The sequence below is a fragment of the Canis aureus genome, chromosome 2 (genome assembly GCF_053574225.1).
Source record: "Canis aureus isolate CA01 chromosome 2, VMU_Caureus_v.1.0, whole genome shotgun sequence".
Lineage (NCBI taxonomy): Eukaryota > Metazoa > Chordata > Mammalia > Carnivora > Canidae > Canis > Canis aureus.
In genome coordinates, this window is record NC_135612.1 from 69,917,963 (window position 1) to 69,939,651 (window position 21,689).

General features: G+C 47.1%; 1 protein-coding gene across 4 annotated transcripts in view; it reads left to right on the plus strand.

Annotated features, from left to right (window-relative positions):
* CLNK (cytokine dependent hematopoietic cell linker) overlaps positions 1-21,689 on the plus strand; it is a 202,878-nt gene that overhangs the window by 116,139 nt on the left and 65,050 nt on the right. For all 4 annotated transcript variants that reach the window (XM_077878198.1, XM_077878231.1, XM_077878220.1 and 1 more), the window contains 2 exons: positions 3,662-3,733; positions 12,602-12,630. In XM_077878198.1, coding sequence (XP_077734324.1) covers positions 3,662-3,733; positions 12,602-12,630 — 101 coding nt within the window. The remainder of the gene's footprint in view (positions 1-3,661; positions 3,734-12,601; positions 12,631-21,689) is intronic.

A 21,689-nucleotide genomic window follows, 5' to 3' on the forward strand; every position in this document is an offset into this window, starting at 1 on the left:
CACTGAACCTTCCAAGGTCAGATCTCAATTTAATGCAAAGCAAATAATCCTGACCTGTGATGGTTAACATCCTTAATAACATTTTCTATGATAGACCAAAGCTTGATGATTCTTTCAACATTGTACATTTTTTTTAAAAAAGTGTTTCTAGGGATCCCTGGGTGGCGCAGCAGTTTGGCGCCTGCCTTTGGCCCGCGGCACAATCCTGGAGACCCAGGATCGAATCCCACGTAGGGCTCCTGGTGCATGGAGCCTGCTTCTCCCTCTGCCTGTGTCTCTGCATCTCTCTCTCACTCTCTCTCTCTCTCTCTCTGTGTGTGTGTGTGTGTGTGTGTGTGACTATCATAAATAAATAAAAATTTAAAAAAATCAATTGGCTGCAAATAAAACAAACAAATAAATAAATAAATAAATAAATAAAATAAAAATAAAAAAGTGTTTCTAAAAACTAGAACCCTAAAGAATGATTTAAAATAGAGAAACCCCTGGGATCCCTGGGTGGCGCAGCGGTTTGGCGCCTGCCTTTGGCCCAGGGCGCGATCCTGGAGACCCGGGATCGAATCCCACGTCGGGCTCCCGGTGCAGGGAGCCTGCTTCTCCCTCTGCCTGTGTCTCTGCCTCTCTCTCTCTCACTGTTGCCTATCATAAATAAATAAAAAACTTAAAAAAAATATTAAAAAAAAAAAATAGAGAAACCCGGTAGGGAGTAAAACTGCGGACCTGGATATTTTAGTTTTCCCTGAGATTAGCAAACAAAATTCAAAGCCAAATAACTGGAAGGGAGTAGGACACGATCTTGGAACCTTTGATTTCTAATCTCTACTTTTTCCCATGCAATTTATTTTTTTTTTTTTATTATTATTTTTTTTATTGGTGTTCAATTTACTAACATACAGAATAACACCCAGTGCCCGTCACCCATTCACTCCCACCCCCCGCCCTCCTCCCCTTCTACCACCCCTAGTTCGTTTCCCAGAGTTAGCAGTCTTTATGTTCTGTCTCCCTTTCTGATATTTCCCACACATTTCTTCTCCCTTCCCTTATTTAAAAGTAAATAGACTTTAACTACTTACTATCCAAGTAAATGGCTATTGATTTACAAGCTTCCTTAACATTTTCTTTACATCATCCATTGTGGGAGGAAAAGCTCCTCCCTCCCCAATCCCCTGTCATTCCCCCCACCCCACCCTCATTTTCTCTCTGTTCCTCAGTGGTTTTCAGAGGTGCCTGGCCTTGAGCTTCTGGCAATCTCTGGCTCCCCTTTCCCTGTACTACTTCTGACATATACCTGTCAAGGGATCAGAGATCTGGCCTGCAACCAGCCTGGTCACTCTAGTGAAACCCCCTCTGCTCTCAGGTCCCCTGTGAGCATCTGGCTTTAGCTCAGGGCATGATCCCGGAGTCCTGGGATCGAGTTCTGTATCAGGCTCCCTGCTCAGCAGGGAGTCTGCTTCTCCTTCTCCCTCCACCTCCACCTCCTCCCTCCACCTCCCCCCCCCCTCCCCCCCCCCCCCCCCCCCCCCCCCCCCCCCCCGCTTGTGAGAGACAAAAAGTATGAGCAGTGGAGAGATGGAGTGAGAGGGAGAAGCAAACTCCTCATTGAGCAGGAGCCCGATGGGAGGCTCAATCCCAGGACCCCGAGATCATGACCTGAGCCAAAGTCAAGAATCAGACACTTAACTGACTGAGTCACCCAGGCACCCCACACTAAGTTATTTTTTTGTTGTTTTTTTTTTGTTTGTTTGTTTGTTTTTAAGATTTATTTGTTTATTTGAGAGAAAGAAAGGGAGAGAGGGATCCCTGGGTGGCGCAGCGGTTTAGTGCCTGCCTTTGGCCCAGGGCGCGATCCTGGAGACCCGGGATCGAATCCCACGTCGGGCTCCCTGCATGGAGCCTGCTTCTCCCTCTGCCTATGTTTCTGCCTCTCTCTCTGTGTGTGTGACTATCATGAATAAATAAATAAAATCTTTAAAAAAAAAAAAAAAGGGAGAGAGAGAGGAGGGGCAAAGGAAGAGGGAGAGAGAAGTAGAGGGAGAAAGAGAGAAAACATCTCAGGCAGGCTCCATACCCAGCATGGAGCCCAACACAGGACTCTGAGATCATGACCTGAGCTGAAATCAAGAGTTGGACGCTTAAATGACTGAGCCACCCAGGCACCCCTCACTAAATTTTTTATTTATCACATCACAGCCTGTAGGCTGCACACAAAATCCTAGATGGACAGTCCCCAATCACTGATAGGTATTTCCCAGAGTCCCTGATTCCTGAGACACAGGAGTATCCACAGAGAGCTCACTATGGGGATCCCTGGGTGGCGCAGCGGTTTGGTGCCTGCCTTTGGCCCAGGGCGCGATCCTGGAGACCCAGGATCGAATCCCACGTCAGGCTCCTGGTGCATGGAGCCTGCTTCTCCCTCTGCCTGTGTCTCTGCCTCTCTCTCTCTCTCTCTCTCTCTCTCTCTCTCTCTCTCTGTGACTATCATAAATAAATAAAAATTAAAAAAAAAAAAAAAAAAGAGAGCTCACTATGGGCCAGGCATGGACCCCAGCCCCACAGACACACCAACCTGCACATCTCTGCCCTCACCAGCATGGTAGTTGAGCTGGCTTAGCAGACATGATCACAAGCTGTGAGTTAAGACAAAAGGAAGCTTACAACTCAGACAAGTGCTATGAAGGAGCCAATCTCAGAGGGCGGGGAAGGTTCCTCTAAGGACCTGGCACCTTCTCTGAGCTCAGAAGCAGGAGTGCAGGAGAAGGGAGACAAAAAACAGTATCTGAAAGAGGCCTGCTGGCAGCAGTAAAAACAAAACAAAACAAGCAAAACATAACAAAACAAAACAAAACCAAGAAGCAAGTTTGCTCCACATGGAGGGAGCCAGCAGTACAAGGGGGTCAGAGCTAAGGAGATAGCTATCAAGGAGCATTTAGAGGGGAATGTGTTATCAATAAACATCTGCTAAAGTTCACAAAATACCTGCAAAAGAAACGGAAATATATTTAATGTGGCTAATTAAATGAATGAGGAATGCATAATAGTAATGGTTTACGTACGATAGCGAAGGCTTTACTGAATTTAAACAGTTTTTTAACTCAATTTAAAATAATTTAATCTTTTCACAGAAAATGCCATAGCAGAGTATCCAAGTTATATGGAATTCCAATAAATATTATTTGAATCTGAATTGCTATTGCTAAGCAATCTGCCTTCCTACACTGGATGAGGTAGGCTAGCCCGGGGTCAAATGCAACTAACATAGGAAGCATCTAGAACATTCCTTGGCCCACAGGCACTTTTCTTCTTTGACAGCACTTCTAGAGCACTAAGAGACACGGCTTAGAGAGTGTGCCATGGTAAGCCTGCAATGTGGGACGGCCGCCCATGTTTCGATCTTGACCTGGGTGCTTCTTCCACCCCACACTACCGCCCCTTGTAAAATAAAGCTCTTACATTTAAAAATATATTTTTAAAGTAATTAAATTACTTTTAAACACAGATTTTTTTTAACCCCAATGGAAATGCAGAGATTTGGAATTATGTGTGAGATGTTCATTACTTAAATCTGACTGGGTGGTTGTTTCTATGAATGAATGCACTTAATTAATTTTTCCCCCTAGCTTCTTGCTATTTCCTGACTGTAATCTATTTTCTTTCATCCCAGGGGCAATAGAAGGACAACAAAAGAAGGATCCAGTGATATGAAATTCCAGAACCTCTGTCTGCCAAAAAATAGGTCAGAATATTTACTTGTTTATTAATAGAGGAGTGAAAATCTTGAGTCTATGGCAAATAAGCTGACCAACACACACACATACACACACACACACACACACACACACACAACATGTTAATGTGATAAAATTTTATTGCTGCCAGTGGTCTTAGAGACCTAGGTTCAGAAGGAAAAGAAATGCATATGAGTTAAAGTGCCATCATATGTGTGATGCAGGTAAAGTTTGGGAAGCCCCGAGGCATCCACAGCATTTCAGACCCAGGGCTACTTCCACCACCCACCAGGTGTCCAAACAGCCCAAGAGACAGCCACTAATAGGGAAGCTTCCATTCTCAGCTGGTGAACAATTTAAATGATGGGTCACGGATGCATCAGGCCACGAGTCCACCACCCGGTCTCACAGGTGAGGATAGAGGGAGCCATGTGCCTACGTGGTTTCTTCCCTTTGTCTTTCAGCTGAGCAAACATTTACTAAGCAGTCGTGGCCTTAGGACTTGCACAGGCTAGGTAATATGCAGAGATGAAAGACAAAGTCCCACCTCCAAGGGGCTCAGAGCCAACTCTAAAAGCCAATTGGAGTGGGGATTCCAATCCTGAAGCCCACTCCAGGTCTACCATTGCCCAGCATCCAGACCCTGGGCAACATCCTGATACCCCAAGGGGGTTCGAGGTCCCCCTGCATCCCACCAGAGCTCCCTCAGCAAACCCTGCTGGACCAGTCTCTCTGCTCAGAGGCACGCAAGGGTCTCAGCATGTTATCCTATTCCTTGGATCCCAACACACTCTCAAACGCCAAACACCCATTCAGTTCCCACTACGTGCCAGGCACCGGGGCATTCTTAGCGTCCTAAGATTTACTCGAAGAACTATTTTCCCTACGAAGACTAAATGAATGCTTGTAAAACAGAATATCTGAAATATTGTCAAAACCATATTAAGCAAAGGAAAATTTGTGGCTGTTCTCAGACTTGTTCAATGTTTACATTAAATACGTTTGAATAATGCATTTTAAGTCAGTTTTTCTTATTTCCTGACAATAGTAAGAGATGGGAGTTGGAAGGGTGAGAAGCCTTCCTTCAAATGAAGATGGTTGCAGCAATCACATACATCACAGTAATATTTACAGCTACATTTGAAAAAGAGAGAGAGAAAGAGAGAAAGAGCAGTGCTTTTTTCCGCAGCAAATTATTTCAGGATGTGTCATAACATGCTCAAGATATATTAAAAAGAGCAACAGACGATGTTTCTGCAACCCGTTCCAAACCATTTATAAACCCAAATTAAAAAAAAAAAATCCCATATGCATACAAATCTTTGTACCACTGTGTATTTTGTAATGAAAGTATTATATGAGTATAAATTAGTATTGAGATCTATAAATCAAATCAAAATGTCTGAACACACATTTTGGGTCTACTGTCTTACTTCAAGAACTATTAAACCAATGAATTCATTCTCTGTACAAATTACAATTATCAGCATTTGGCAGTCAAGACCGAGGGAGGGTGCTATGGGCAGGTGGTGCTGCACACAGATCCTGCCAGTGGGCACCGGGTCTCAGTGTCATCCCACCTGCTCACTCATGGAGTGGCCTCACTCTGACAAGCCCATTTCCCATCTCAGCGCCTCATATACTTTAGAAATGGTATTTGAAAGCGAGTGAGTAGACTGCCTTGTGCCCCACTGATCCCTGTACGAAAAGCAGCTTCCATGTGTGGAAAATGAATAAATGGGAGACCCCTGTAGCACTCCGGGAACGTAGCAGGTCCACAATAAATAACAGTGGCTAATGGTCACTGAGTGGCCACCATGTGCTGGGTGCTGTTTTAAGAGTTTAATAGCTGGATCCCCACAATCCCAGGCTCATTAGTCTCCCTTTCATAGGAGAGAAGAAGGCATGCAGAGTATCAATACCTTCCCTGAGGCTGATGAGCTGGGTGGTATGGTCAACCGTAGACTTCCATATGGTTACTGGGATCTAAAACAGCCCTACTTTTGCCCTCAATACAGCCAGCCCTTAGGTGAGGCATCAGCCCGCTGACAGGTGCAGGGGGCTGGCCCCAGCCAACCTCGCCGCTACACTCAAACATGCATGCACCTCCAGGCCACAAATGATACTCACAGAGATGCTGCTGATAGGGTCCAGATGATGATCCAAGAAAAACATGGAACCACATCCATTAACCACGACCTGTCCACACTACTGATACGAACGCATCCCAAAACTCCCCATGGAATTCATCGAGCTGAATCCCCAATATCCACACCTGTACTGCATCCCTAAGTGCAGAAAATGGAAACATACCATGTTTCCAAACTCAAATCCATAGGTAAGTGCCTGGACATGCACCAGCCACCACGAAAGGAATTTTGGCATTTAATCCTCACAATACTGCTCTGAAGTAGTTATTATAATTCCCATTTTCTAGACGAGAAAAGAGAGTCTAAGAGAGGTTACATTTGTGGTCAGTCACAGAGCTAGTCACTGGTGACAACTGGATTGGGATTCAGAGTGTAATGTCAAATCGAGGACCATTTCTGGGCTCCAAGTGACCACCACTTTCTGCTGTGTCGGCCTGATCCTGTGGATTTCGTTTTCTGTTCCTGCAAGTCTCCAGTCTGCTCCCGTAGAGACTCTGCTATGAAGAACGGGTGTGTGGACATTGCGCTCCTGAGAAGAAGGTCCAGGGCCATCGCACAGCCTCACAGCGGCACCTCCCGGAAAGCGGCCCCATCCATCAGCGCCGCCTGGGAGCTTCGGAGAAATGCAGATTCTCAGGCCCTGACCTACTGAATCAGAAACTCAGGAGTGGGAGCCTGGGCACCTGTGTATAAACAAGCCTCCCGCCCCCCAGTGATTCTGGTGCCCATTCAAGCCTGAGAACCTCCACTTCAGCATCCTTACTGAGAATGCAAGCTTCGGAGCTGGAGTAGGAGGCCGCTAGGCCCAGCACTTCCTCTGCCCCTACCTACTACCTCCAGGAGACGGGAAGGAAGAAGATGCAAGACAGGGGCCCAGAGGGTAGGAGGAAGGTGGGAGAGGTCAGCGTGCTGGAGACCGGGAAATTCAGATGAGACAACAGCCCTTGCCCTCAAGAGGTTCAGTCTGGGGGGGGGGGGAGTGAGGGGGTGCAGAGCAAGACTGGTACTCCAGATCACAAGACACTGCCTCGTGCAGTGAGAGAAAAGATGCAGGCCCTCAGGGGACCCCGGGGGTGGCTAAGGGCTTGCCCACGAGGTTCCCAGCCATGCTTTCCACTCCGAGTGGAGTCTCTGTTCCCATTCCTGACGACAGCGCTGTAGTTACTGTTGCTCACACGTCCCGCACTCAGATACTCCCTACCCTCACCTCATTCACTATCCATTTCTTCTCTTTTGCCACTAATGCCCACAGCAATAGTTAATTCCCAAGGAGGGGGGGGGTCGTTGGGGGAGACAAGGTGCAGGTGGCTGTAATTCCTTCAGATGCAGCAGCCTTGTTGCTGCGCTAGGCAGCGCCCTCCCCATCCCACCCCGCCCTCCCAGCAGCAGACAGCTCTCTGCCCAGGAGACACACGGGGTGGCGGGGTCCCAGGGCCTTGTTGCTCTTGACCTCTCTGGTTTCACCCCACCCCTCCAGGGGCCCTGGGCATCCACGGATGGCACTGACTGATCCTTAAGAACACTGCTCCCTCTGGCCTGCCTCACTGTGCCGACCGGGGAGTATCTTTCTGAAAGATGTGGCCAACCAGGGGCTTTACAGAGGGCCCAAAGGGCTTTCTAAGAAGGTGCCCCATCCCTTTCCTGGGCCCCTCCACAAGGAGCTCCCCAGATTAGATGCACAGGAAGCATCGCTAAAGGGTCGGGAGGAAGAAGAATGAGAAGGACCCACCAGGAGGCTGTTGGCTTGGACTGTACACCCAGTGCCTGGCACATACTAGATACCTAAATAGGTGATAGAAGGAACTTTCACCAGAAGGAAACTTTGGAGGGACGCAGAGAGAAGACAGGACAAGTCGGGGAGAGTGGAGGCTGTAGACTCGGGAGCCATTCACCTGCTGGAGGGGCGCCAGAGCTAACCTGGGCACGCAGGCCACCCCGTGCTGCCACGCTGCTCCCCTGCAGTGTAGCCCATCCAAATGCCAGATATTGTTATTTTCATCCTTCAGCATTTGTCAGGGACACAGATGAAGGGGATCAGAGCTCACATCACATGCTTCCTGTCCTCAGTGAACTTAAACCTAGTTGAGGAAAGAAAAAACAGGGTTTAACAATGAGATTTAAATAAGGAATTCCTAGGATCCCTGGGTGGCTCAGCAGTTTAGGACCTGCCGTCAGCCCAGGGCATGATCTTGGAGACCTGGGATCGAGTCCCACGTCAGGCTCCCTGCATGGAGCCTGCTTCTCCCTCTGCCTGTGTCTCTGCCTCGCTCTGTGTGTGTGTCTCTCATGAATAAATAAATAAAATCTTTAAATAAGGAATTCCTAACTCCACGCTGCCTTTTGACTCTCCAAGTGCATTAGGAGAGCAAGCAGCACCACAGTGCTCAGAGGCGGAAGGCCATGTTCTGTAATTAGGTGCCTGGTCTCCCATTTAGGGGCTGGGGGCCTGGTGGAAGAAGTTTGAGAACCTGAGGTATACTGTGATCTGCTCAGGGGAATGTGAGTTCCACTGGATAAGTGCCACTACCTCTTGCTGGGACATATGCCTGAACCCTTCCCTCGCCAGTAAACTCTAGGGACACCCGCATGGCCTTCTGGAGATGCAGCTCTGAGCATGCTTGAACCAGTGCTTTAACTGAGCTCCACAAGCCTCCAGGACTAGGCAGGCCCTCTAGCTCACCCCTGCTGGTTCCTCACTCGGAGCAGAGCACACTAAGCTTTTCTATACCTCGGCCCCTGCAGCTCCCTAATGCCAATCTGCACATCCCTCCAGTGCTAGAGAGGAAGGCAGGGTGCTCCCCTCCTGCAGACTGGCTGCATGTGAACCTGGCACCACCAACTCCCCTCGGGGGTTAACCCAGGCCTCGGTCAATGCAGCCACCAAAGGAAAAGGCCAGTTCCTGGTAATTGGCCCTAACACTGAGAGATTCTTGTCCACGGAGAGTTGCCAGGAGATTTGTTGAAATGATTTGTATAAGGCTCACACTTAACCAGTACAGCATGGGCATCCAAACAGAGGGAAAAAGGCAATGAATTTAGAAGTTCAAAGTCACTTTCATTTCCCTCTAGATTATATTAAAAATGAGGTTAGCAACTCTTATCAATTGTCTGACAAAAATTAGAATTTTAGTCTAAAGCGCTCTCTTAACGTCAGAAGCAGTACTTAAGGGGAGATGTGGTGCCGAGCCAGTTAGTCTTGGAGGTTTGGGACAGGGAGTGGGCTAGCCAGTGAAATCACCCTGACCATCTCCCAAGGGGCTCTGCTGCACATTCTGCTCCAGCAGTGGTACCTGGGGAGGCCCAGGGGAGGACCACACGCGTCACACTCCAGGGGGCGATGAGGAATTAGTCTCCACACCCACCGGGAGCTTGACCCTGGAGATGGGACCAAACGTCGTCTCTATGGGACAGGAAAAACACACCATCCGAACTTTGTTCCCATGGATAAGTAAGACGCAAGTGCATCCTGCCTACCCAATCAGATCCAGTTCTCCCAGGCAGCAAGGGGGAGACGGAAGATGGGTTTAATTTAGTGCCCTTTCAGGATTAAAAATTATTAAGCATATTAAATTATTGAGAAGTATTAAAAATTAAAAATATTCAGAAATTAAAAATCTTTATTTGTAATAAGCCTTAAATATTGAAATCCACAAACCGCTGGAGATCAGCCTCATTCATTTCATATTCCTCGAACTCCCCCCACCACGACGTGGACACCTGCCTGCGTAAGCGGGAGACATAGAGGCAGGCCTGCTGCCCTCAGGCCCAGAGCTGGAAGGAGCAGGGGGTGGGAGCAGCAGGGGGGCGGGGCTGCCGAGCTGTCAGACCATCCAGCCCTGGCCCCTTTGCATGTGGCCGTGTTATGGATGCTGTCGATGCCGCGGAGGAGCCAGGGCGCATCCTCGTCATTCCTTGGCAAGAGGCAGCTTGCTAACTAGCACGTGGGGCTTGCTTGAGCAGCAAGAACACAGCAGATCTCCACGAAGTTTGCTAGCAGCCTCTTTTGCTAATCACCCCGGGCTGTCAGGCTGCAAAGAGCATCAGCACAGGAGCCTTTTCGGGGAGCTTGTCAGCTGCTGGCCTGAACTCCAACCAGACACAACCGTGGAGTCCAGGTCTCCTCCGGGGCCCCCTCCTTCCCAGGCCCTCAGAGCAGATTCTGCCCCCCCCCTTTGTGGGCTCAGCTGGAATAACAACGCTGCTCCCGGCCCTGCTGATGCTTCCTCTGCTAACTCATTCGGCTTGCACTGACGCACAGAGAGCCCCGGGGTGCAGAATCCCGGAGGGTATGACATATGAATGAGCTCCATCGCTCTGGGACCCCACCTAGGGGCAGAGTGGCTCAGAGAAGCCACTTCCAGATAGCCTGGACGATGGGGAGGAAGCTCCCAGGCAGAGAGAGCTGGGCGGTCTACATTGCTGAGGCAGGCTTGGAAATAATGAGGGTAGCCAGACAATTCCCGGCTCTGCCCACCGCATGCTGGGCCACTTGAGGCAGGTCACTTACCTCTCCTGAACTTGAGCCGCACCTGCGAAGTGGGGAAAGCCCACCTGCCAGAGCAGAGCCTCTCCGTGCTGCACAGGCTCCACTCTTCACAGGTGTCACAAGACCCCAGGCTGAAACTTGCAACAATAAACTGGACCATGTTGTCTCCGATTTGCTTTTTTTTTTTTTTAGCATTAACTGTCTTTAATTCCAAAAACCAGGTGAAGCCAAGGTCAGAAGAAGGACATAATCCTAACATGAGAGCCAAAGTTCTTGCCAGGATCCCCGAGGAGAGTGGGCATCCTCTGCCTCATCCCTGGGCTTGGGCTTGCAGGCCGCCTGCCCCGGATGTGCTGTCCCCAAGTACAGGGCCTGGCTTGCCATGCTCACAGCAAGCTTACCGTACACAGTCACGAAAACATACCATTTGCATTTCACGTATCACCAGTGGCAGGCCTGGGGAGCCTTTTGAGGCCTTAGTCAAAGACGAAGATGTCAGGGAAGAGGCCATGTGTTGAAAGCGTCAAGAGAGAGCTCTCAGGCCCCAGATAAATGACCTGCTCCTTACTGGCTGATTTACTGATAATTTCTGCCGAATCTCAGGCAGCTTGAAAGGATGCCAAGAGCTAACCACAAGGGCTCCGAGACCACAGCTGCACACTGCCTCTGGACTCACCACCACCTGTGGGCGAGGGCCAGGGAGGCGGCCAGGATTTGGAGATCTGACCCTCACTCTCAGGCTGTCAGATCCCTCACTCTCTGTGGGACCAGGCAAGTTGAAGGACGCTCTGAACCTCCCATTTCCTCGTCTGTAAACTTGGGACAGTGACAGCCACTCCACAGGGCCTCCCTGAGTATTAAAATGGCAAACAGAGGACAAAGGGTAAGCGGGAAGCCAGACTCCTGGGCCGTGGTCTCCTGGTTACTCATGTCTCCCAACTTAACTATTCAGTGCCCGAGGTCCCAGCCACCAGGCAGGCCTCATAAATATTTACCCCCGGTGTGTGTTGCGATGCTCAATTAATTGCTCCTGTGACGTACTTTGAGAGCCTCGGAGGATAGGCGCCGTACGAGGCCCAGGATTATTAAAGGCACAAACAAGTTGGCTCACAGAAGCAGCATCCTCCAGAGCCTTCCTTTGCCCCAGAGCTTTGCAGATCTTTGCCCAAAATCTAGGCAAAAGGCATTTCCTAAAGCACCCTGCCAATGTGAATGTGGTGGCCAGGCAAAAGGCCCTACTAGAAAATAGACAAACACATACAGACAACTCACAATAGATAGTGGTTTTAGGCCACTTGGAAAATAATAATAAAAATTCAGTCTCACTAGGCATCAGGGAAATGAAACAGGTAAAATAAGAAATCGAGCACCACGTAGGCAAAATTATTTTAAAGGATGGATTTAAGGGTGGCGAGATCCAGCGATGGTCACTGCTCTGTGACTTAGCATCTAAACTGACCCAACCCACCTGGTAGGCAACTGAGTGATCTACTGTGAGGGGCTTGGAAGACCCCCCATTGCCTGACCCTCCTCACTGCACTTGGCAGAGTCTCTCCACGGGAAGATTCGGGGATTAGATGAAAAACGCAAGCATGGATCCACCCTGCAACATTACTTGCAATAATAAAAACTAGCAAGAACCCAAATGAACCCTTTAAAAATCACAGCCAAAAGGGTGCCTGGGTGGCTCAGTCAGTTAAGCATCTGCCTTCAGCTGAGGTCTTGATCCTAGGTCCTGGGATGGAGCCCCGCATAGGGCTCCCTGCTTGGTGGGGAGTCTACTGCTCCCTCTTCCTCTGCTCCTCCCCCTGCTTGTGCTATCTCTATGTCAAATAAAATCTTTTTTTAAAAAAATCACAGCCAATAGATGTCATGTCTTTGAATAACAGCTAAAGATATATAATGCATTTTTAACATCAACAGCCCATACATTCTTATGCTATTTTTATACATCTGTCCATTTAGACATATGCACACACCCCGTCATACACGCATATAAATATGTACAGCAGATTTGCCAAAATGCTACCTGGGGTGGTTGCATTTTCTTCTACGTACGTTTTTCTATTTTTCATACTCTCTATAATGAGGTGTTGTTTCAGATCCAGAACAATATAAACAGGAAGAAATCATTTCATAGGTTGATCTGAGAAATGCCTGTGGTGGCTGCCCACTCCTCTGGGGAAGGTGTGTGACCCGCATGCCGCTGACACTGACCTTGGTTCTCTTTTCTCCCCTAGGTCATGGCCTCGATTCAACAGTGCCACAGGTGAGTCAGGGGCCCTCAGTCGCCAAAGCCGTGGGGATGTCAGCATGGGCCTGTTACTCTTCCTTCCATTCTTCTCTGCTTTTCCTTCGATAAAACTACTGGCTTGTTCAAAATGGCATTACCCACTGATGGCCTCTTCCTCTGGCTCCTCCCGGGGTACAGCCTGGTCTGTGACTTCCACAAGCTTTGGAAACTAGGGCAGGCTGATGGGGAACCCTGGCTCTCCCTTCACTTTGTAGCTGTGTAGCCTGGGGTGAAGCACAGATCCTTCATCTGCAAAATGGGTAAAAGTCTGCATAAATGTCATTGCGTGGCCCCTCAGTAGCGCTCGTTCAACTAAACTCTATATAACGGGATCCCCCCAGAATATGTGTTGAATGGATGAATCGATCAGAAACCACATTTTATGATTCTCTTGCATGTCTTTTCAGAGCCTAGTTCCTGGTACCGGGCACTTACTAGAATCCCATTAAAGTTTGAGTGAAAGTATGTACTATTCATCTTGGAGCATTATTATTTCAGGGAAAGTCCAATAGAACGTCCCTAGAAAGCTGGCGAGGGATGATGAAAGGTGGCTAGAAATGATGGCTACAAGGAGACAGAATAAAGTGAAAAATAGACAAGAAGTGTGCAAAGAAGGTGTAGAATCATAGGGAGTGACGCAATCTGCAAATGAACTCAAAGGTTCATATCAGTGCATGTTGGAGCATGTAACCAGCTTTCAGCATGTCCCAAATCACCGTGAGAAGTGGAAAAAAGCAAAATCAAGACTGCAAGTATGAATATAAATAAGAAACAAGCACCTGGCTCTAATCCCTCTTACAGAAAATGCCTTTATTAACCTTCCCAGTCATTTCCTAAGGTTGCATCCTCTCAAGGTAGATGCTTCCAAACTGTACTAGAGCCTTTGATTCCAAATATACCTCCCTCCACCAGCTTGCTACCTCCCATCCCTTCCCACAATGCACTTAAAGTCCTGGGGGTACTCTAGACACTTCCAAAGGAGATGGTGCCTGGAAAGGAAATTGCCAATCTGATGTGTTGGCTGGTCGGTTATAAACCACGTGATCCGTACCCCTTTCCCTTTGCCCACTCTCCACATTCATTAAGGCAGAGAAAAACGGAAAGGTGGGTATTATGTTTCATTATTCTAGAGAAATAAGCAGAGGAGGAAGAAAAACAAAAACAAATCAAAACCCCAAGAGAGCTGATTGAGATAAAGCTGCCCAGGCCTGCCCATACACATTGGAATCATATTCTGCCAAAAATATTAACAGCAAATCACAGCACCCCAGCCTCTGCATGCTTATAAACCACAGAAAGTATCTATTAAAATATAACAGAACTGATATAATGAAGGATGCACATGATTTACACAACAGGCTGTTTGCCATGATGATATTTTGAACATTTCTAGATATTTTTAAGTTGTTTGCAATTTTTTACCATGAGACTATTTGAAAATATGGTGGGATTTCCATATGAGAGAATACTACATAACCATTAAAAAGATGACATTGAAGCATATTTACCGACATGGATATGTTATAGGATGCTATTATATGCAAGAGCAGACAAGAAAACCATGTGCTTAGACCTACATAGCCTATATCATGTGTGTGTGCTACGTGTGTATGAGTGATTAGGCTATAATCAAATATTTTTAGTGGTAGCCTTGGTATGAGGACCTTATATATATTAACTTTTATCCCTGTATTTTTTCGCTTCTCTGTATCTTATAATTTTTGCACACATTTTTGTATGCTAAAAACAGTCTATCAAAAAAAATATTCCTGGAAAAGACAGACACAGATGCAAACTTGGACAACCCGTTAATACCAATACTTTCTGTGAGGCTGATTTACAGAGAACAATGCCATGTTTTTCCATAAAATAAACTCAGGAGCCTCTCTCCTTCCATTAATTAAATAATTAAAGAAGATAGCCCTATTTAGAAAGTGGTCCTTCTCTCTTAAGGCACCGTATACAATAAAAACCTTGATAAAGATATATATTGGCTATTTCAGTCAAATGGACAAGAAATTTCATTTTTGTCCAGGAGCACCTGTTTTGTTTTTGGTTTTTGTTTCCTAAGGAAAAGCAGTGTTGAAAGTTGGTTTTTCCCACTTTTAAAAGAAAAATAAAGAAGGATTTTAGGAGCAGGTGGAGGAAAGGCAGGTATGGGATATGTGAGCGTCCAATGCCCCCTGCTGGCCCTTTCTAGACATTGAAATACTTGTATTAGAGTCTGGTTCTCCCCCAAGGTGTTGGCAAAATGGGCAGACAGACACGATGTGAATGGTTCACGGGTGAATTGCTGGGAAAAAGTCTTCCCCTAGTTCCCATTAACACAAGCCAGGATTTCACATCATCCATGATTGGTAAACCCAGGGATTCACATTTGTCTTTAAAATGTGTAGTGTATCAGAATCACAGTAGTCACAAAAGTATATTCTCAAGCCCACTCCAGGGTCTATGCTTTCACAGATCTAGAGTGAGACCAGGGAGTCCCTGCCTTTCACAAGAGAACTCCAACTCGTGTAGTGCTAGGACTGTCTTTGGAAAATCACTGGTTGAAGCAAAAACAAAGAAAAAGGAAACTATCAAAAGTATCTCCACCAAGAAGCTGCCGTCAGCTCTCTGGACAACAACTGTCTCAGAATATTTTATTTGAATTGCAGGAGATCACCCAAGAAATGGGATGGAAGATAGCTGCCTTATCTGTCACCATCCATCCATTCATGCATGCATCCATCCAAGCAATTTGTGGTAGTTCTGACCATAACCAGCTTTGAGCACTGACTTTTAAGAAAATGAAATTGAAAGGTCCTAGGGACTCAGCTTACCTAAGATACTAATATTGTGCTCCACAGATGAGGAAATTAAGAATTCAAGAAAGGAAGTGAACTTCCAGGGGCCACCTAGTGAGAATATTCAGCCTGCTCTCCACACTCCCAATAAATGCTTCCCATGTAGCTATTTCTGTGAGTTTGGCCTATTTGTGACCAGCATGTCAGTGCATAATCTTCAGATCAGGTGACTGCGGTTCAGTGAATAAAACTGGAATGTCCAGAAGAGCTAGATCATGGAGCTAGTAGATAGATAAGAGACAGATGTGCCATATGTTCTATGTGCGTGTGTGTGTGTGTGTGTGTATAATCCATACTCATCTGTTTCTACACATCCCTTTCTCTCTTCTTACTATTTTCTTCCTTCCCTCCCTCTTCCCTCTCTTCTTCCCAAGCCTAAGTCATGTAGTCAAGGACATCATAAGCCTTTCCTCAGAGATAGTGAGAATGAATGCAAGGGAACTCATTTCCACCTCTCCCCATAGCCATGGTTTGATGCCAAACTGAAGATGTCCTAAAGTTTGGAACTTGCCAGGGGAAAGTGGGTAGATTATCTATTTTCCATCATGGAGATGAAGGTTAGATTGATGCCCTCAGTCCCCAGAGACCCTGTGGCTCCTAAAAGACAAAGAGTGATGAAGGCAGGACAGGTAGAGAAAAGAACCCAGGACCAGAGGTCTGGAGCCCAGAATACTGGTTCTCTGATGACATCAGCAAAACCTAGGACCTATGAATGAGAGAAAATGGAAAGAAACTTACATATATAATGAGTCCCTAGTTTGTGACAAGCATTTTATAGATGTTTCTAATGTAGCTGTCAGGTGCTGATAATACAGTATAGATTAGGTAAACTGAGCCCAAGAGAGTTAGATCCCCCAGGGAATAAATCAGCAGAACAGAACTCAGATCTGTCACAGGACACTTGTTCATGCTGTGTGCCAAGCAGTGCTTTCATCTTTAAAATGAGGGTCAACCAACCGTGTCACTGAATCCCTCGGCCTCACAGCTGGACGGGGGACCAGTTTGAGGGACCAATGGGAAGAATCAACAGAGCTACGTCAATGGAGTTGAACGTTGAGAAAGGCGCTGTTTTTATTTTAAAATGAGAACTCAGGAATGAACAAGCTCCTAACACAAATCTGACAGCAGAGTACTCATAATCTGGATTGAGTAGAAAAGATTTGGTCATGAAGTTGAACTTGAAACATGAAACACAGCTGTTCATGGGGGGCGAGGGGGACACACCGCCAGAGGGGTATTTTTTTAACCTTCTCAACTGCGGTTTGGGGCAGACACTCCTCTTCTCATTCTACAAGCTAATATTAGTTAACGGATGGCTTACAGGCCTGCCTGAGTGCATGTGGCCAGACACCGGCGCGGCCAGGGTTTGAACCTAGAACTTCTGACTTCTCATTTGGCTTCCATGAAATAGGCGTTCATGCCTTTCATTAGAGGCTCTGCTACATCTTTGGTGAATTCCATAGCTGACCTCCGCAAGGAGATGAAACAGTAAAGGCTGAAGACATGTTCAGAAAGAAATCACGGGGGCTTGCGTGTGACGTGTGTATTTTCTCCCGTGTAAGTCAAGTCCAGAGGTAAGCAGTCCAAGGCTGCTTGCCGCTCTGCTCCTCCAGGTCCTCAGAGATCCTGCTCCCTCCCTTGTATTGGCCTCAATCTCATTGCCTAAAATAGTGATAGCTGTGCTCTGGGCAGCTGGAGGGAGGAAGGGAAGAAAAAGAAGAAATCAACAGTGCACAACACTTTCTCTTCAGAGAGCATCCTGCAGACTGAGTTGATTTTCCATCTCTTCCATTTACCAAAACTTAGACTCGCGGGCACACATGACTGCGAGGAAGACCGGGGTGTGTAGCAAGTCCTTGCTGTAGGTGCCCATGTGCCCAGCTGGCCATCAGGGCCTCCAGGACAGACGGAGGAAAGAGGATGCAGGGAGACACACAGCCGTCTCTGCTATGGATTCCTAGTGATGGGTCCTTGGGACCAGCTGGCCTCTCCCTTTTCACCACATATTTGGGAGCAGGCCCACCCAGCTGGCAGCCTCTGGAGTCGGAGCCAACACTCACCTTGGCCGTATCTCTCTCCACCTCCCCTGCCCTCCGAAATCTTATGACTGCAATGAAAACAGAAGCTGTGTCTGCTTGGGGAACCTGGCTGGTTTGGGAATGCCATCATCTGAAAAGCCCGTGGATTCCACTTCCCAGAGAACAGAAAGCACTAGAGCACTGCAGGCTCCCTACTTTCACTTCCCTTCTCTCACCAGAGAGACAGATTCTCTTGATGGGACCTGCTGGGAATTGGGTCAACCAGTGATTTCCTTTGATGCAACCATCCCATGGAGCCAGGCCTTGGGGGCACAGCCAACAGCCCTGTCCGAGTAAAGGCCCTAAAATGCACCAGCCTCACGCTTCCAGGGGCTTCCGCTCAAGGAGGTGTTGACAAGTACAGATAGTTGGAACTTCTCTCTAATTTTATCTGACTTACATGGCCCATCTCCCAACAGAAGGGAGTTGGAGCTTCTACATCAGTGGTCCGCAGACATCAGTGTGATGGTATCACCATAGAAGCTTGTGCAGAAAGGAACTGGTTTGCACTGGAGGGGGCGGGGGCAGGTTTTGCTTTCTTTCCTTTTTTTTTTTTTTTTTTTTTTTTTAGAGGCACCCAAGATGAAAATGGTCCGGGGACCTTAACTTGATGGCCACTGGCCATAGGCCTTTATCATAACTTTGTAGTTGTGAGAAGAGGTGTGCAAGCTGATAGGCAAAGGCTGGGGTAATTGCCTCTGCGAATCAGGAAAGGTTTGGAGCCTTACACAACACATATTCATCTTCACTTCCCTTCTAAAAATAACTTTCAAGAGAATGTTGTCTTTTGTAAAAAGATGTTGTTTTCTTGTGAGGAATGCAGGAATCTGTTGTTCTCTGGAGCTGTTTGGTGTCAGTGGGTGATGAACGACCCTCTGCAGACACATGAGCCTAACTCTTCCAGGACAATGATGTGAAAAGATGCTGGGTAAACTTCTTTCATCTTTTTGGAAAGTGGCTCTCTCTGGGGAGCCAGACTATCCTTCAGCCCCAGGAAGATTCAAAGACCTGGAAGGATTTGGGGGGCCTCTGTGGTGTGGGTCCAGGGCCTGCAGGAGAGGGTGTCAAACTCAAGCTTACTCAGCCAGGGAGGAGATCAGGTTCTACTGGTGGTTCTGTCACTGGTTCTCAATTCTGGAGTATTTCCACACTCTATTCCACAGCTGGCTATGCATTCATGGTGCTCTTGCCATATCCTGAGTTACAGGAGTGATCGAGGGCCTGAAATCTCAGCACTGCCTTAGGGGAGGCAGGCACCGGGTCTGTAACTATAGAACATATTTATTGGCTTGCTTTGTTCCTACATGCTATGCAGAAACCAGAGTGTTTTAATCAGGAAGGGCTAACATCTATAATGCATAAAAGTACAAATGTTAGTGGTTTAATAAAAATAAAGATTTATTTTTTGATCACATCACAGTCGAAATGTGGATTGAAGGAAGTCATCTCCCCATGCACTCATTTGAGATTCATTCTCCTTTCACCAGTGGCTTCCATTATTATTGAAGACCTCAGGGTCTTCCATCTCTAGCCAGCCACAGAGGCAAGATGAGCATCAGGAGGGTCAAGAGAAGGAGAGGGTCAAGGAAGTCATCCTGGAATGATGCACATGCACACACTTTGTCCCAGTGGCCATAGCATCATGTCATGGCCACCCCATGTAAGAGACACTGGGAAATGTGTGCTGGCCACAAACCCACAGGAAGACTAAATGGAACTAGGTGAGCATCCTCACAGCATCCTCAAAGCCACTCAAGGAGCTTGAGTTAGTGAGGAGCAGGGCTGGAGAGGTACTCCTTCATTTTTACCTAATATTGATGGTCAGGGAGGGTCCCCCACCCCCACCCCAGCGAAGATGACATTTAAGATATGATCCAATTGATGAAAAGAACCCAGACATAGGCAGCATTGAGGAAAGAATGTTCTGGACTGCAGCACAGTGCATGCAGATCTCAGAGGCAGAAGGAGCTGGGTGTACTAGAGACACTTGGAAAGAAGCTGATGTAGCTAATTTCAGAGGTGAGGAAGGAACTGGAAAGAGATGAGATCAGAAAGGGGGCAGGAACCAGGCTATGCTGGGGGCCATGGCAAAGAATCTGGATTCCATGGGGCATTCCAAGGGCCATGAGTGACATGAACTGATTTACAGTTTTAAAACTATGCTTTTAAAATTACATTTCAAACTGCATTGTTAGTAACATACGTACTGCAGCAGATAAATACAACTCCTTCCCTAAGGGCACCTGGTTGGCTCAGTTGGTTAAGCATCCAACTCTTAATCTGGGCTCAGGCAATGATCTTGGTTCTTTGATGGCTCTGCATCATCGGAGGGTAAAGTTTAAAGCAGAGCACTGACTGAGATCGAGTCCTGTGTCAGGCTCTACACTCAGCACAGTCTGCTTGAGATTCTCTGTCTCTCTCTCCAGCACTGCCCCTCCCCCTGCTCATGTGCGCGCTCTCTCTCTCTCTCTCTCTAAATACATAAAATCTTTTTTAAAAAGGGTCAAGTACATACCCATCAAAGATGTAATCAAATGCTGCCTATTTTTATTTAAGTGTCACAATGAGACAGAAAGTTAAGTGTCCTGACAATTCCATGACATTCAAGTCACCTAGAGTGTTCAGAGAGGGAAACCCCAAGAGGATCTCAAAGGGCATTGAAGCATTATGGAAGGCAAAACAGAGGAAGTGGAGACTCCAGGTGGAATCAACACAAGCAAACATTCAGAAGTGGCATGAAACATATTTGGGGGATCCCGGAGAGTCTCAGGCTGCAAGTTCATGAAGGAAGAGACCCCAAGCTCTCTGTGGAGATGTCAGTATAATGAAAACATTTGATGAGGCCAATTTCCTAAAATAAAGTTGTCTCAGAAAGCAGAGCTGCTTTCCTAGATCCTATGGGCCAGAACAGATCCCCAAAATTTCGGTGCTCATTTGCTCCTTCCAGCCTAGCTGATCATTATGGGTGACCTCATTAATTTAACTCAATTCATGAGAGAGTACAAATTGCTACTGTGAAAGGCTGGAAAACCTGTGGGTTTCTCCACCAGGGCTCTCAGCAGGGGTATAATTGGCTGGGACAGGAGGGTGTCATCAGTGCCCCCAGGACAGTGGTGGCTGCAAGGCTCACCATCAGGATGGGCTGGGACCAGGAAGCAGGTGCAGTCAGACTCCTGCTCATTATCTCAAGGAGATTAGCTTTGGCTAGTTAACACTTCCCTGATGCACTGGTCCTAAGCAAATTCCAGAGAGCTGTGTTTCCACTGAGCCAAACTTTCATTAATTTACACATTATACTCTACACAAGGCTTGGGCATGCTGACACAAATTCCCAGCTATTAATTGCATATTTTGGTATGGTAAGAGAATTCGGTGTGGAAGGGCAAAAGTCTACGAACATGATGAAGCCAGAGCAAGATGTAAAAATACACATGATACTGTGGTCCTCTACGTGACTTGGACACAGGCCAGAAATCTGCCCTGAGATTCTTAACAACCAAAGGAGGAAGAGAAATATGATCTCTTATAAAATTGGTGTTTTCCATTAAATCAAAGCAAACCAATCCCTGAGAAGCATGCAGCTCCCAAGACCCGCTAGGAACTTCTCACATATGTGCTAATAAAGAGGGTGTGATAAGAACATTTTCTGCTTATAGTGTTCCTCAATGCAGACTAACAGCATGAAACTATAATGCAATTTAGGAAAATTAAGTCTAGAGGAAGCAAAACACCCTGCAGATCATGTGAGCAGTTCTTTGATGGCTCTGCATCATCGGAGGGTAAAGTTTAAAGCAGAGCACTGACTGAGTGCACTAGATGACCCCCAGGCAATCTTTCATGAAACAAGTCCAAGCGAGGGGGATGAGCACTGAGAAACTTCACATGAGCAGTACTTACTCAACAAACACCTGTCAAGAACTCGTTTGTTCAGTGTTGGGCCCTATGCCTGGAGCTAAGGACAGATGAATGAGTAGACCTGTCCCCTGCCCTCAAAATATTTCCAGTCTGTTCAAGGAGATGAAGCTATGTCAGATTACAGCAAATGCAACGTGTGTGCCAGAGGGATGGGGAGGGGGCCCGGACGCCGCTGAGTCATGACTGGGCACATCTG